Source organism: Loxodonta africana, chromosome 8 (assembly GCF_030014295.1).
Source record: "Loxodonta africana isolate mLoxAfr1 chromosome 8, mLoxAfr1.hap2, whole genome shotgun sequence".
In the NCBI taxonomy this organism is placed as follows: domain Eukaryota; kingdom Metazoa; phylum Chordata; class Mammalia; order Proboscidea; family Elephantidae; genus Loxodonta; species Loxodonta africana.
In genome coordinates, this window is record NC_087349.1 from 43,270,302 (window position 1) to 43,286,219 (window position 15,918).

Here is a 15,918-nt window from a genome sequence, read left to right on the forward strand (position 1 = left end):
AGCATTTAAGATCCCAGATGCCACTCTTCAAAGTGGAATGAAGAATGTTTTCTTAATAGATTTTATTATGCCAGTTGACTTAGATGTCCCCCGAAACCGTGGTCCCCAAACCCCTGCCCCTGCTTTGCTGACCTTCGAAGCATTCAGTTTATTCAGGAAACTGCTTTGCTTTGGATTAGTCCAGTTGTGCTGACCTCCACTGTGTTGAATGTTGTCCTTCCCTTCACAGACAAGTAGTTCTCGTCTACTGTCTATTTAGTAAATACCCCTCTTCCACCCTCCCTCCTTCCCCCCTCTCGTAACCGCAAAAGAGGGTGTTCTTCTCAGTTTAAATTATTTCTCAGGATCTTATAATAGTTATAATAGTGGTCTTATACAATATTTGTATGTGATCTCATACTTTATGTAATCTCATGCAGTGTGTGTGTTTTTTTTTTTTTTTTCCACTCACCTGTGTTGATCTGGGTAACTAGTTCTGTAGTTAGTATAGTACTATTGCTGTATAACTTCCCATTGTAAGAATACACCAGTATGTTTTACCCGTTTTCCTGTTGCCTAGTGTGAACTTTGATTTTTATCCAAAGAGAGCTCAGAAGCAAGCTATTGGAAGATTTTAAGCAGAAGCTAATGCTTTCTGCCTTACATTTTTAAACGATCACCCTGGCTGTCTTATTAACAGTAGACTGAAGTGGGAGCAAGAACAGAGGCAGGAGGACCAGTTAGAAGGCTCTTGGTGCATAGTCCAGGAGAGAGGTGAGGGTAATGTTAAGAAGTGGTCAGATTCCAAATATGTTTTAAAACCAGTCATCAGGATTTGCTAAAGGATTGTGCTCTGGGTCACTACAACATAGCTGGGTTTCGTTTTGTTGAAAACTTTGAAGGTATAAGCTGAAAAAGAAATTATCCTTTGTTTTCCATTAAGAGGTGACCACTGTTCAAGTTTTGGTGTATAACCTTTGTAATTTTTGTTCTGTGTGTATACATAAATTTAGAAACATACACAGTGCATTTTTTAATGTTTATGTACTGAGGTTGGCAACCAGTGTCACAAAATAAAATGTAAATTGTTTAACGAGAAACTAATTTGCTCTGTAAGCCTTCATCTAAAGCCCAATAAAAAATAAGAATTAAAAAAAGGTGAACTGCACAAAATGAAACCATGACTTAAATATTTGGAAAATTCTCTTCTACAAAGTAAGGAAACACGCCTGTGTGTGTATGTGTATGTATACATATATATTCTTGTATATAATACAGCACATAGGGGGCACAGTTACAAATACTTCTTACACGTAAACAACCACCTCGCAGAATTGGTTTTCTGTTTGAAGGCTTAGGACCAAAGTCTCTTGGGACAGCTTGGTCCGTTGCCGTAATATAATTCATAAGTTTATGTTCTACATCCTAGTTTGGTGAGTAATGTCGGAGATCTTAAAAACAAAAGAGAAAGAAGGAAGCCAGAGACTCAAATAAGAAACTAGTCTACACAAACCACAGCCTTATGTACTCTGAGACCAGAAGGACTAGATAGTGCTCAGCTACCACCACCAGTCATTCTGATCAGGGCCACAATGATGGATCCTGATAGAATGGGAGAAAAATGTGAAACAGAACCTCAGATTCTTTAAAAATCTAGACTTACTGTACTGGCTGAGACTGGAGGACTCCCTGGGGCTATTTACCTGAGGTACTCTTTAAACCTTGAGCCAAAATTAGCCCCTGGGGTCACCTTTTAGCTACATAACAAATTGCCTCACCAAATAAAGTATGTGTTGCCCATGAGTAGTGTGCTCCTTTAAAAAATCATCTGTGTGAGACCAAACAGTCAACAGTTACTTTAAAACAAACATGAGAAGGTAAGGATGCCAAACAACCAGAATGGAAATAATGAGAACATTGACACTTTGTGAAGGATGTAACCAGTGTCACTGAAAAATTTGTATAGAAGTTGTTGAATGGAAACCGAAAATGCTATGTAAGCCTTCATTGAAAACACAATAAAATACTGTTTTTGTTTAAAAAAAAAAAAACTTTACGTGTAGTGAACATTTTTCTATATCATTAGCTATTCCCCAACATTTTAATGGTTGCATAATGTTCCATTGTATGAATGAATTACAGTTTATTTGCTTCCCCATCACATTTAAGATACTTCTGGGTTTTTTCTCTTATAGATAGGACTTGAGAGAGCATCATTATGTTTTTTTAAAGCATATTAAGGACCAGGAAAACAAATTGCTAACAGTTTTTTTGAGACCTGGAAATACCCACGAGTGAGGCCTTGAAAATTCATGAAGTAGCACTTTTTTGCTGCTTGCAACCTCTTGACTTTACAGTCTACTCTGAGGTTTCAAAAAAGTACCACTAGATCATCCTTTTTTTTTTTCTAATTGTGGTGAAAATATGCATTACAAAACATGTCATCTCAACAGTTTCTACACGCCCAATTCAGTGACTTTAATTGCATTCTTTTAGTTGTGTACCGTTCTTGCTATCTTTTTTCAAATCATCCCACCACCATTAACATAAACTCAGTGCCCCCTAAGCAAAAGCTCCCTTTTTCCCCCTCTTTTCCACCCCTGTAACCACTACTAATCATTGGTTTCTATATATTTGCTTATTTCATATAAGTGAAATCATACAGTATTTGTCCTTCTGTGACTCATATTTTGCTCAGCAGGTTTTCAGGGTTCATCCATGTTTTAGTACGTATCAGACTTCATTTCTGTTTATGGCTGAGTAGTATTCCATCATATGTATATACCACCTTTGTTTATCCATTCATCTGTTGTTGGACATTTCAGTTATTTTCACATTTTGGGTGTTGTAAGAAGTGCTGTAGTGAACATTGGTGTACAGGTTTCTGTTTGCATTCCAGTCTTCTCTTGTTCTGGATCTTATGGTGGTTCTGTGGTTCTGTGTCCAATTTTTTGAGGAACTGCAAAATTTTTCCATACTGCTTGTAACATTTTCCATTCTTGCCAGCAGTGAATGAGGGCTCCAGTTTCTCTGTTTTTTTTTTTTTAAATCATTGCAATTCTAATGAAGTAAGGTATCTCATTTAGTTTTGATTTGCAGCTCACCAATGGCTAATGGAAGCAGCAGTCAAGAAATCAAGGGACGCATTGCATTGGGCAGATTGGTTGCAGAAGACCTCTTTAAGGTGTTGAAAAGCAAAAGTGTCACCTTGGACTAAGGTGCACCTGATGTAAGCGTGGTGTTTTCAGTCGCCTCGTACTCATGTGAAAGCTGGACAGTGAACAAGGAATACTGAAGAATTGTTGCCTTTGAACTGTGATGCTGGCGAAGAATATTGAATATACTATGGACTGCCAATAGAACAAACAAATCTGTCTTGGAAGAAGTACAACCAGAATGCACCTTAGAAGCACGGATGGCAAGACTGTGTCTCACATACTTTGGACATGTTATCAGGACAGATCAACCCCTAGAGAAGGACATCATTTTTGGTAAAATAGAGGGTCATCGAAAAAGAGGAAAAGAGGAAAACCCTCAATGAGGTGGATTGACACAGTGGCTACAACCGTGGGCTCAAGCGTAGCAACAGTTGTGAGGATGGGGCAGGATCAGGCAGTGTTTCGTTCTGTTTGTTACATAGGGTCGCTGTGAGTCAGAATCGCCTGGACAGCATCTAACAACTTCAAAATGGCTAATGAGGAGACCTAGTGGTGCAGTGGTTACGAGCTGGCTGCTAACCAAAACCTCAGTGGTTCAGATCCACCAGCTGCTCCTTGGAAACTCTTTAGGTCTCTGTGAGTCAGAATCAACTTGATGGCAGCAGGTTTTTTTTTTTTTTTAATGGTTAATGAAGGCGTCCTGGTGATGCAGTGGTTAGAGTGCTCGACTACTAACCACAAGGTTGATGGTCCGACTCTACCAGTCGCTCCTTGGAAGATACGACAGTCTGCTTCTGTGAAGATTTACAGCCTCGGAAACCCTATAGGGCAGTTCTCCTCTGTCCTGTAGGGTCACTTTAAGTCAGAATTGACTTGATGGCAGTGGGTGGGTAATGGCTAATGACTTTGAGGATCTTTTTATGTGATCGCTGGCTGTTTTCATATCCTCTTTGATGAAATGTCTGTTTAAGTCCTTTGCCCATTTTTTGATTGGTTTGTCTTTTTGTCGTCAGCCATTTTGATTTTGATACTAATAAGTAAGTCTTCCTCTGAATTTCAGGCAAATTTAGGGAGTACACTGGAGCATGAGCAAATTATCATTCGAGGACTGGTATATTAATTTCTCTGTTGTGCTCTGGAAAATAAAATCACATTTGTTGAGAGCTGCAAATGCATTTGGAAATGTTTTTCGCCATCTACATTTAATTTATGAGGAAGAATTTCTAGAATGTTAGTGGAGCCAGTTTTGAGTAATCAACATATTTAGAGTTTTAATGACCCATAATGTGGGTATGGAAACCCTGGTGGTGTAGTAGTTAAGCGCTACGGCTGCCAGCCAAAGGGTCGGCAGTTCGAATCCACCAGGTGCTCCTTGGAAACTCTATGGGACAGTTCTACTCTGTCCTATAGAGTTGCTATGAGTCGGAATTGACTCGATGGCACTGGGTTTTAATGTGGGTATGGTAATGCTTCTCCTTTTCTTTTGTCTCACTTTGTGTAGGTTGCTTCCATCTTTGCTTTTGCCACCTGTGGAGGTTTTAAGGGCAAAACAGAAATTCAAGTGCGTTGTGCTAATGTTTCTGACAATAAAACTCTTATAGCTGCTTTTGGTTATCCATTCAGGTGAGTTATTTATTTGTTTTTATGGTTTAACAACTCTTTTTACTTTCATGTTGACTCATTAAGAGTCCCAGCAATGTAATGATCACGGGGGATAAAAAATACTAGGTTGCATGTTCATTTGTAAGTGATCAGTGCTTCTCAAACTGTGGCACATGGACCAGTGCCTTCTGCAGACTGTTTGACTGGTCTGTGGTCATACACGTACTGAAAATGAGAGTAAGCATTTGGAAAGTTTTAGAGCAATTTGACATTGCCTTGACATTTTTATTGTGTCAGCCCACAATTGGAAATTAAAAGATAAAACATAGACTGCTCCCTCATCTTAGTAGAAGAAGCCCTGATGCAGAAGTAACACAACTTGTAAAAATCCAGATTTTTCACGTTTTTGTAATGACTAAGCGACAGTTTTTTTTATATAGTTTTAAGACATGTGTTTATATAAAGTGAAGATTTCCTGTATTTCTTTTATTAGCATAAAACCTTATTTTCTTACTATCAAAATAAAATGAATATTTCGTTTGCAAAATCTTTCTTCTGTTTAACTTCAGTATTCATTAGAAAGTTTATTGAATCTGTCCTGTATACTAGCCAGAGTATGAATCTTCTTCCACTTATGTAACTCTACTTACTTGACCTCCCTAAGACTCAATTTTCTTCTCTGGTAAATTGGAAATAATAACTATTAAGGGTGTTTTGATGATTAAATAAAATCTTATATCAAGATAGTGTCTGATAGCAAGTGCTTGGTTATCAGTGCATCTTCGTCTCCCCTCTGTTCTCCCTGTCGTACCAGCATCTTTGATGTTAAGTACTTTCACATTTATGGATGGGGAAAAGTAAAGACGGTGCAAAGTTAGCAACTAATCTAGCATTAAAACGTCTATCATTGTTATAATTGGCTAGTCACAGACTCTGCCTCCTAGAATAGAATATCATAAATTGTTATTTGGTATATGTCTTAATCTGCTAAGGTATTATTGCAGGAAGATAGTTTCTGAGTTTGAAAGTCTTTAATTAAATCTATACTCAATCTATTGCCAACCAAATTGCCAAGTATAATTTATGTACATTTATTATTAAAATTTCGATGTCCTTAAATATTTGAATTTTACTTTTTCCTTCCAAAAGGATAATGTTTTGACTATATTTGGGGAGTATGTTTTTAAATGCCATTTCAATACTTTGCTTATATATTTCTATCTAAATATTTTAGGCTTTTTCTTCCGTTGGGAGAGTCTAGTAATTCATGAATTTGAGTTTTTTTTTTTTTTTTTTTTCTAATAGGTTGAATCACGCATCATTTCAGGCAGCTTCAGGAGTAAATGTGTGTGGTATAGCATGGAGCAGATATGTCCTTATAGGAGATTACTCTTCCTCTGCACAGTTCTATGTTACATTTGCGGTCTTTGTCTTCCTGTACTGCATTGCTGCTCTTCTGCTTTATGTTGGTTACACGAACCTATATCGAGATAGTCCAAAGCTTCCAATGATTGTAAGTAATCACCCCATTTTGATACAAAAACAATTTCAGCTAAGTATAAGTTACATTTGAATTCAAATATAGTTTTTTTACACAGGGAATAAAAATTTTTAATGTAAGCCAGTTTGACATATGTGACCTGTGTTTGCCGTAAGGTCAAGCTTTCTCCTGTTATCACAGTGAATCTAATTATTTTAGCCTATTTCAACACTTTGTGTCCTTAAGGAAAGGTTTGTTTTTAGCTCTGTTTTAACCTAGAAGAAAACTCAGGTATGTGATGAAGCATATTAGGTTGAAAGTAGCGGAGAAATTAAGTAGATTTTTTTCTAACCTAATGAATGTCTTTGGTTTAAAGAATTGCTGATTATACCAGTAATGTCATAACTGTGTTCTTACTTCTCTTTTATCTCTTTTCTTCAGAAGGCCTCCTTCATGCTTCTGTAGTATTTTACTGAACTTCATAGTCTATATCAGCCATCAGCAGACTATGACTGACAGGCCAAATCTGGCTTGCTGTCTGCTTTTTTAAAATAAAATGTTTTTGGAACACAGTCGTACCCAATCATTTACACGTTGTCTATGACTGCTTTTATGTTATAATGGCAGAGTTAAGTAATTGTGACAGAGATACAAAATATTTGGCCTTTTCTGACCCTTTACAGAAAGTTTGCCGACTCCTGGTCTATATTCCTAAAAAAAAATCCCTACACGCCTTAATTTGAAATCTGACCCAGATAATTCTTATATTCAGCAGTAGTGGCATCCATGAGCTAATTTTAAGTCTTTGAGGTACAAACAAAGGATTTGAATTTGAAATCCTGGTACCATGTTGACTTCAAGTCTGTTGAGCTAAAAATAAAAAATAATCTATGGGATTTAGTTAGTAGAATTTCCTCACGATTGTTGGTGGCAAATCCAGAGATAAGCCATAGTGTCAAGCTGGACCTTCACTACAAAATAAATACAAACTCATTTCTAGTGCTGTTGATTTGAAGGGAGAACAGAGGTGTTTTGTGATACTGGTCATTTACGTCTATGAGAAAACATTAACTTCTGCTGAATATTTGTGCAGTTGCTTTAAGGGGAACTTTAAAGGTTACTTAGGTGTGAAGGAATTAGTAAGTAAGATAAAAAGCTTTATTTATTTTTAATTTTTGCTGCCTGGATCATAAGCATGCAAATGGTACGTATAAAATACAGCAATCTTTTCTCATTCATGTTTGTTCAGTTTCTTATGTCTTAGAAGAGATTCTTAAACCAGATGTTCATAAAGCATTTCTTGGTTGTTAGGTAGCTTTCAAAAGATAGACATCAATTACTTTAACTTGCTTTGCTTATTCAACAGGAATTATATATTAGGAATCCATAACTTCTGCAGACTTCTCAAGAAAAGCCTTGTTTAAAAGGGGAGTAGGATGATAATACAGATACTTACGTTTTGTTAAAATTTTTTATAATTTAAGTTCTAAGTGAACACATTTCTTGTCATGTTGTCATTATCCCAACAAAAAAAAAATTGATATTAAATCTAGCAGTGAGCTTGTTGTTTCTTATATTTTGTCCAGTAAACTTTAAGAATACAGTGCTTCTTAAAGCAGCATTTAAATCTATTTTTGTAGAGGATTTTTCTAATAAAACTATAAAACTGATGTAGTTGCATCATTCAGAAAGTCGAAAGTAGTTTCCCTACCTCAGAGTATCAATTTAGCGGTCATATAGAGAGAGAATACAGAATTAGTTTCTTGAGTGACTGTTTTATTGAAATATAATGGATAGTTTCTTATCTGTAGAAAGTCCAGCTTTTAAATTAAATTTTAAATTCTGTTTTTAATTTTAACCACATAAATGTTGTTTTAAAAAGTTGGATTTTTTTTTTAGATACCTAAATTTTTACTCTTTGTTAAAGATGACATGATTTTTTAGAAGTATTCTGAATTCTGGGCTGAGGTATTTTTAGGAGTATTTCCATTGTGAAGTTTTAAATCTGCTTAAGTTCTTTTTTTTTTTTTTTTTAAGTAACATATAGCACTTTTTTGTGTTTAGTAATGGGATCTTAAAGGTTGTAGGAGATGTGCAGAGTCAGGAATATTGTAAAATTACCCCAGACAAAGATTGAGCATCTCAAATTCCAAAAATCTGTTATGGATTATGTCCTTGGAGGGCCCAGGGCTGCCACAGGCCGCCGAGGCTATGCATTGCAGAGTGCCAGGCAGCGCTGCTCACAGAGATGGCAATGTATCTAGAGCCTAGGGTCCTGAGGAAAACAGACCATCTTCAGACAGCAGGCTTTCCCCCTACTTTCCCTCACCTTGGGTTACTTTGTGGATCATTTTTAGAAAAGTACCTGCTTTGGAAACCCTGGTGCCATTAGTGGTTAAGTGCTACAGCTGCTAACCAAAGGGTCGGCAGTTCAGATCCACCAGGTGCTCCTTGGAAAGTCTATGGGGCAGTTCTACCCTTTCCTGTAGGGTCGCTGTGAGTCAAAATAGAATTGATGGAAACGGGTTTGTTTCTTCTTTTGTTGTTGTTGTTGAGAATATACATAGCAAAACATATACCAGTTCAACTGTTTCTACACATACAATTCAGAGACATTGATTATATTTAAGTTGATTATATTCGAGTTGTACAGCTGTTCTCATCGTCCTTTTCTGAGTGGTTCCTTCCTCATTAATATAAACTCACTGCCTCCTCAGGTTCCTGTCTAACCTTTCGAGCTGCTGCTATCACTTTGATCTTGTACAGATAGCTCATAAAAGAGCATAATGCTCAAAGCAGGCATTTTTTTTTAAGTTAAGCACGGCTCTTGTTTGGTTTTAAGAAGACTGTAGGGGATAAAAGGTTTAAAGATTATCTTAGGGCAAAGAAAAGTACCTGTTTTTGAAATAAAAGAATGTCATACCTTAAGCCATGAGCATGATCAGAAAAAAAAAGTGTGTTTTTATTAGGATCTTGGAGGGATGAAAAACTAGAAGATTTGACGTGTATTGGGTCAAAGTTATGAACCTAAGTCCAGAGAGAACTTGCTTAACATGTGATAACCTTATACTACTTATCAGTTCCCTAGAAGTCATTGTGTTTAATCTAGCAAGTGTTTAGAAGTACAGCAGCAAAAGGAGAGGACTCCCACTGTGAAAAAGATTAAGCTTTAATGTTCCTAAGCTTTTCTCTTTGATCCGTGTTTTTTAAGAGGACCATGGCAGCAAAGAGCTCAATTGTAAAATGCCAGTACCCCCGTATTTGCAAAGTTAGTTTTGTAGCTTATTAGACTTCTGTCACAGAATAATTCCTGTAGAATTGTTTTGGGCCCTCTTTTTGTCTAAAGAAATAAGTAAACACTTGCTGGCAAAGCTAATTAAAAACTAATCAGGTTTATTTCAGAAACAGAGCCCTTCTGTGATAAGCTCCAAAACCCATTTCTGAGGTGTGAGAGATTTTTTTTGCTAGAGAAGTGTAAGAAGCCATAGCCTTGAGCGTACCCATACACTCAGAGTATCAAATAATGGTTAGAATGTGCATTATTCCCAGTTTGGTCATTAATTTGAGGGAAGGTCAAACAAAGCAGGCCTTATACTTTATATAAATGCATACTTAAAGTGTTACTTAAGTCTTTGTAGCTAATGTTATTGGACAGTTTTTTCTTCGAAAGGGTATATTGGGTAAAGGAGAGTCAATGTTTTTTTCCTCTCTTCTCCTTAGTTCAGTAAAAAGCTATTCAAAATACTAAAATCTTCAGTCCTATTCTTGGAAATTAAATACCAAAAGATTTAGTAGAAAGTTACTAGTGCTAAGGTGCCTTGAGGGACAATATTTCTTTGTCTTTTTCTTAATATAATGAGCATTGTTGAAATTCATTGTCATGAATTTAAAGAGAGACATGTCAGCCTGTTTGTGTGCTTTTTGCCATTTCATTATCTAGCTCCCTGAGAAAGATTTAACTAACGTTAGTTTTGCCAGAGCAGTATAAGGAAGCAGGAGCAGGACGAGGGAGTCGAGATTGTATGCAGGGATGGGATTATAATGAAGACTTTGGAATATAAACCGGTTAAGGAAGGAAATGAGGACACACATGAGGCTGAGAGTGAAAAGGTGGTAGAATCAGATTGTAGGTCCGGTCGGGTCAAAAGATTTTGGGGATTGAGGTACCGCAAAGAGTGAGCTGGAAAGAAAGGTGATGGTTGGAGAGCAAGATGATTGAAATAGAGATTACGGACAGGTACAGTTATTGGTGATGACAAGGTCTAAGGTATGAGCCTAGGAGTAAGTGACTGAGGTAAGATTATGATTCTAACTCATAGTGACCCTATAGGATAGAGTAGAGCTGCCCCATAGTGTTTCCAAGGCTGTAATCTTTATGGAAGCAGATTGCCACATGTTTCTCCCATGGAGCAGCTGGTGGGTTTGAACCTCTGCCCTTTCATTTAGCAGCCAAGCACTTAACAACTTCGCCACCAGGGCTCCTTAGATTGTGGTTAGGACTAGTTAAAACTTTGGTTTCCAGTATATAATCTCAGGCTCTTGAGGTGATGATTGAGTCTTGTTTACTATTGTATCTTAGGCAGTATGCTAGTTAATAGTAAACAGCATTTACTAGGTTGACTGTGACTTGTATTTTTAAGTATATCATGTAGGCCATTTTTTTTTCAGTGCCATAAATTTAAACACAATCTCAATTCCTTCATTGTGACTTTGAAATGTAGTATTTTTAAGTTGACTGTTCATTATTAACTCATTATTTTTGCTTTAGGACTTTATTGTTACTCTTGGTGTCACTTTTTTGTGGTTGGTGAGCACTTCAGCCTGGGCTAAAGCTCTTACAGATATTAAAATAGCTACCGGTGACAACATTATTCAGGAACTTGAGCCTTGTATTAAGGAACAAGTGAAGTGTTATTTTCACTCTGTGACCAGTATGGGATCTCTAAATGTATCTGTGGTATGTATGCATTATTTCTTAAAAAAAAAAAAAAAATTTTTTTATTTCACTTATTAGAAAAACCTAACTAGTAATTTAAGAAAGCAATATTTAATAAATTTCTGGGTGAATATACTATTGGTTTTTATTTTTACTAAGCTATCAGAATCCTAACTATATAGTGTTTACCTTTATAACACCCATGGAAGCAGCAGTTGGGAGATCAGATGACGTACTGCATTGGGCAAATCTGCTGCAAAAGACCTCTTTGAAGTGTTAAAAGGCAAAGATGTCATCTTGAAGAGTCAGGTGTGCCTGACCCAAGCCATGGTCTTTTCAGCTGTCTCATATGCATGTGAAAGCTGGACAATGAATAAGGAGGACTGAAGAAGAGTTGATGCATTTGAGTTATGTTGGCAAAGAATGCTGAATATACCATGACTGACAGAAAAATGAACAAATCTGTCTTGGAAAAAATACAGCCAGAATGCTCCTTAGAAGCAAGGATGGTGAGATTTCATCTCATTTACTTTGGACATGCTATCAGGAAGGACCAGTCCCTGGAGAAGGACATCATGCTTGGTAAAGTAGAGGGTCATCAAAAAAAAGAGCAAGACCCTCAACGAGGTGAATTAACACAGTGGCAGCAACAGCATAGCCATGATCGTGAGGATGGCACAAGACTGAGTTCCTTCTGTTGTAGATAGGGTGACTTTGATTTTGGAACCAACTCAACAGCACCTAACAACAACAGCTAATATCTTTATAACATTAAGAAAAAATTGTTAAGTAAGCTATTACTTGTAAACAGTTTTCAACAAAATCATGATTGAATCTTTAATTAAAATGGACTAGGAAGGTCTTTTACCCAAAGGCACTAATAATAGTTGCTAACATTTATTAAAACTGTGTGCCAAGCATTGTCATTCAGCAATCCTAAGAGGAGTGTAGAAGGTGGTCTTAATGTTCTTCATTTTACAGCTGGGGAAGAAAATGTGGCTCGGAAGTTAATTCATCCAAGGTGACATAATTAATAAGTGGCAAGCCAAGGTTTGAACCCAAATCTGACTTCAAAGCCTTTTCTCTAAATTAATGTAATACTATTATGGTTTTGTAAATAATCTATAAAATTTAGTTATATGAAGTGTTAGATATTATTTACTCTGCCATGTTACCAAAATAGTAACAAAATAAAGTGTACTATTAATTACGTACTTCAAGGATATAGCATAGAACATCATTAATATGGAGTATACATGCTTAGAGAGGTCTGCTGTCTTCTCAAGAAAGTATTTTTTTCAGTGGATGAAGTTAACACTGCCTTGTAAAGCAGTTCACCCAGATTTTTGTTTTATAACTTTGTAATTTAAAAGTCACTTTTGTTTTTTGCGTTTGTACTGACAGTGGTATGAGATGAACAGTTTTAGAAATGTTATTTTTGTATACAAATATGTAAAAAGATAGGAAGCATTTGGCCTTCAGTAATAATGGTAATACTCTTATAAGCGTCTTCACTCCACTCTTCATAAGTCACTATTACATTTATAAGATAGTCTGTTAAAATAGGTTAGTTTCCATTTATTCATCTCTGAGACTTACTTTCATACTGTCAGATTTATATCTGGGAAGAATATCTTTTAGGTTGACTAATGCAGATGTGAACCAAAGTTTGTGATTCCTCTTCTGGCTGCAACTGTTGAAGTAGGGGAGATATAGTACTAGAGGGAGAAAGGAGGGAAATAAGCAAAGGTAAACAAGAACAGTTTATAACCCTTCAGAATGGGAGAAAAGTACAAGTCCCCAGAAGAAGGAAATATGGATTCCTGTTGTTCTCTGCAACCTGAAGCATCAGTCTAAATAAAAAGTATTAGAGAGTGTTCATTTTCTCAAATTTATCCCATCTTTTTGGTAATAATTGACATGTAAAAATAAAATTTCTTTTAGTCATTTTATAGGTTACAGACTTAGAGGTTTAGCTTTATTTCATTGGTAACAAGTCATTATAAGTCCAAATTTGGTACATTAAAATAGAAAACCTTCCTTTTTTTATTCCATTTTGTAAGTAGTGTTAAACTTTAAATGATATAATGACTTAAAACAGCCCACTGCAGTCGAGTTGATCCTGACTCATAGTGACCCTATAGGACAGGGTAGAACTACCCCACAGGATTTCAAAATCTGTTATCTTTACGGAAGCAGACTGCCACACCTTTCTCCCTTAGGACAGCTGGTGAGTTGGAATCGCTGACCTTTCATTTAGTAGCTAATTGTTTTAACCACTGCATCACCTGGGTGCCTTAAATAATGGTATACTGCCTAGAAATGCCAAATCTGTAAAGGAAAACTGGGACGGAAATTAATTTTTAATTAGGTTTTAGATTTTTATATTTATTTTTCTCTTTCATAGATCTTTGGATTTCTGAATATGATACTTTGGGGAGGAAATGCTTGGTTTGTGTACAAGGAGACCAGCTTACACAGTCCATCAAGTACTTCTGCTGCACATGGCCAAGGAGGTATCCCATCGCCTGCCGGAATGTAATTAAAGGGAGAAATACACTGTATGAAATATATGTCTATGTTATGACCTGTTGACAACATCTTGAGAAGCAATTATTTGCTTCTATAATAAAAGTAATGGATCTTTCAGTAAATTGGTGGGTTTAAAATTTTTCTTTCTTCATGAAGCTTGTGCCTTTCCTAGAAATTTAAGATGTAAATGTATTCTCATGTCAATTTGAAAGTTCAGCAGCCTATTATGAGATGATACACATTTTTAAATGAACAGTAATTTCTTCACTAAGTTCTTTGCCTTCCAAAATGTTTACACCTTAAGCCTGAGCATGTATCTTTACTCAGAAAACAGTTATATTGTCATCATATAATAGGAAGAAAAGCCTTATTTGGAGTAAACACTACTGTAAGTTTGTACAGATCACATACCTAAGACCTGTCTTTGTTTAAGGAAGCCTTGATGATATAAATCATATTTAGAAAAAACTTTGAGTTCAAAATTTATATCTGAGCACTGTTCATGTTATGAAAATTTTTTAATTGCAAAGACTGGGTGTATACTTTATTTCTTTGTTTTTCCATGACCTGCAGTACTTAATAGGTGTACTGAAATTGTTTTGGGAGCAGGAGTTTGGAAATTTCTGATAGATGTATAGTTAATTTAGTAATTCTGTCACATGAGGTGTAAGCTTCCATTATGCTGTTTGCTCCGTAGGCTTGCCATGTAAGTAGAAGAACATGGCTCAGCTAGGTATTTTGATATGTTTGGGCATTAATCTTAGTGATATTTGTTGTCCTTTGTTGCTCATGCTGCTTAAGCATGGGCTGAGACCTTGCCTCCTTCCAAGTGGAGTGAAATAATCCATCATTTTTGGCAGACCCCATTCAGTGTTTTAAAAAAAATTAAGATTGCCTTTTACTTTTGAAGCATTTAACAGTCAGAGTCAATGAAGTTGCTGTTTCGAGTTTAGCATTGATATTGTGAAATGAAATGCGATTTGGAATTCATATTTCTTCATATTCTTATTTCACAAATGGATGATTAAGGAATTATGCATTGTAAACAAAGGAACCTAGATGAGCTATATTATGGGTACACAGTCTTTGCACACACATTTGGGTATATTCTGAGTACAGGGCCTATTCACATTTTGCTTCCTAATGTACAGGGATCCAGATCTCCTTTTCCTAAAACATGATTGTTTATATGTGAAGCTATCTCGCTATTATTGCTTTATTTTTGTTGCTTTTGTTCATGACAAGAATTGTCAATATGAGAATGTATATCTTTTATGCAACCATCTTAATAAAGAAGTTGAAAGAAAAAGTGCACTGATTGTTATATTACAAAGAAACCTTCCTCTAAAAGGCAAGAACAATGAAAAATGGGACTGATTTTCAAAGCAAGATATAGAATATTACAATAGTTTATTTTTTAACGTTTAGCAGAGGAATAAAACAGACTAAAAATGCTTTGGAGACCCTGGTTCTATCCTTTTTTCTTTCGATCTAATTTTAAAAATACTCATTTGTAACTTTCAGGTGGTTTTCCTGATGAACTTTTTTTGATTGTCTGATTAGGCAGCAAAGATTTCTCATTAAGAATGTATGTTCTGGAGCCAAACAGCCTGAATTTGAATCTTGGCTTCAGCACTTACTAGCTAGTTGTTCTTGTTAGCTGCTGTCGGGTCAGCCCCTGGCTCATGGCAACCCCATGCCCTGTGCCATCCCCATTATGGTGTTGGATTGGACCATTGTGATCCCATAGGGTTTTCATTGGCTGGTTTTCAGAAGTAGACCTTTGGGCCTTCCTTCATAGTCCATCTTAGTCTGGAAGCTCCACTGAAATCTGTTCAGCATCATAGCAACACACAAGCCTCCACTGACAGGTGGTGGCTACACTTGAGGTACATTGACCAGGAATTGAACTTCGGTCTCCCACATGGAAGGTGAGAATTCTGCCATTGAATCACTGCCACCCCCATTAGCTAGTTAACCTTAAGCAAATTATTTAACCTCTGTATGCCTCTATTTCCTTATCTGAAAAATAGGAATAATAAGAGTACTGACCTCAAAGAGTGTTTTATGAGGATGAAGAGTTAAATGTAAAGTTCTTCCAACAGTATTCAGCGTATAGTAGGCACTTCATAAATGCCAGCTGTCATTACTGACTTGAGAGCATCTAATGTAGAGATTCTTAGCTTGGAGTCCATGGGACTTGAGGGGAGCCAGCCTGGTGTAGTTTAGAA

The 15,918-nt window shown here is 36.3% G+C and overlaps 1 protein-coding gene across 1 annotated transcript in view; it reads left to right on the plus strand.

Moving 5' to 3' along the window:
• Positions 1–14,996, plus strand: part of SYPL1 (synaptophysin like 1) — a 37,151-nt gene extending 22,155 nt beyond the window's left edge. The window contains exons 2-5 of the mRNA XM_010587345.3: positions 4,639–4,760; positions 6,045–6,252; positions 10,988–11,176; positions 13,563–14,996. Coding sequence (XP_010585647.1) covers positions 4,639–4,760; positions 6,045–6,252; positions 10,988–11,176; positions 13,563–13,697 — 654 coding nt within the window. The 3' untranslated portion in view covers positions 13,698–14,996. The remainder of the gene's footprint in view (positions 1–4,638; positions 4,761–6,044; positions 6,253–10,987; positions 11,177–13,562) is intronic.
• The last annotated feature ends 922 nt before the right edge of the window (positions 14,997–15,918 follow it).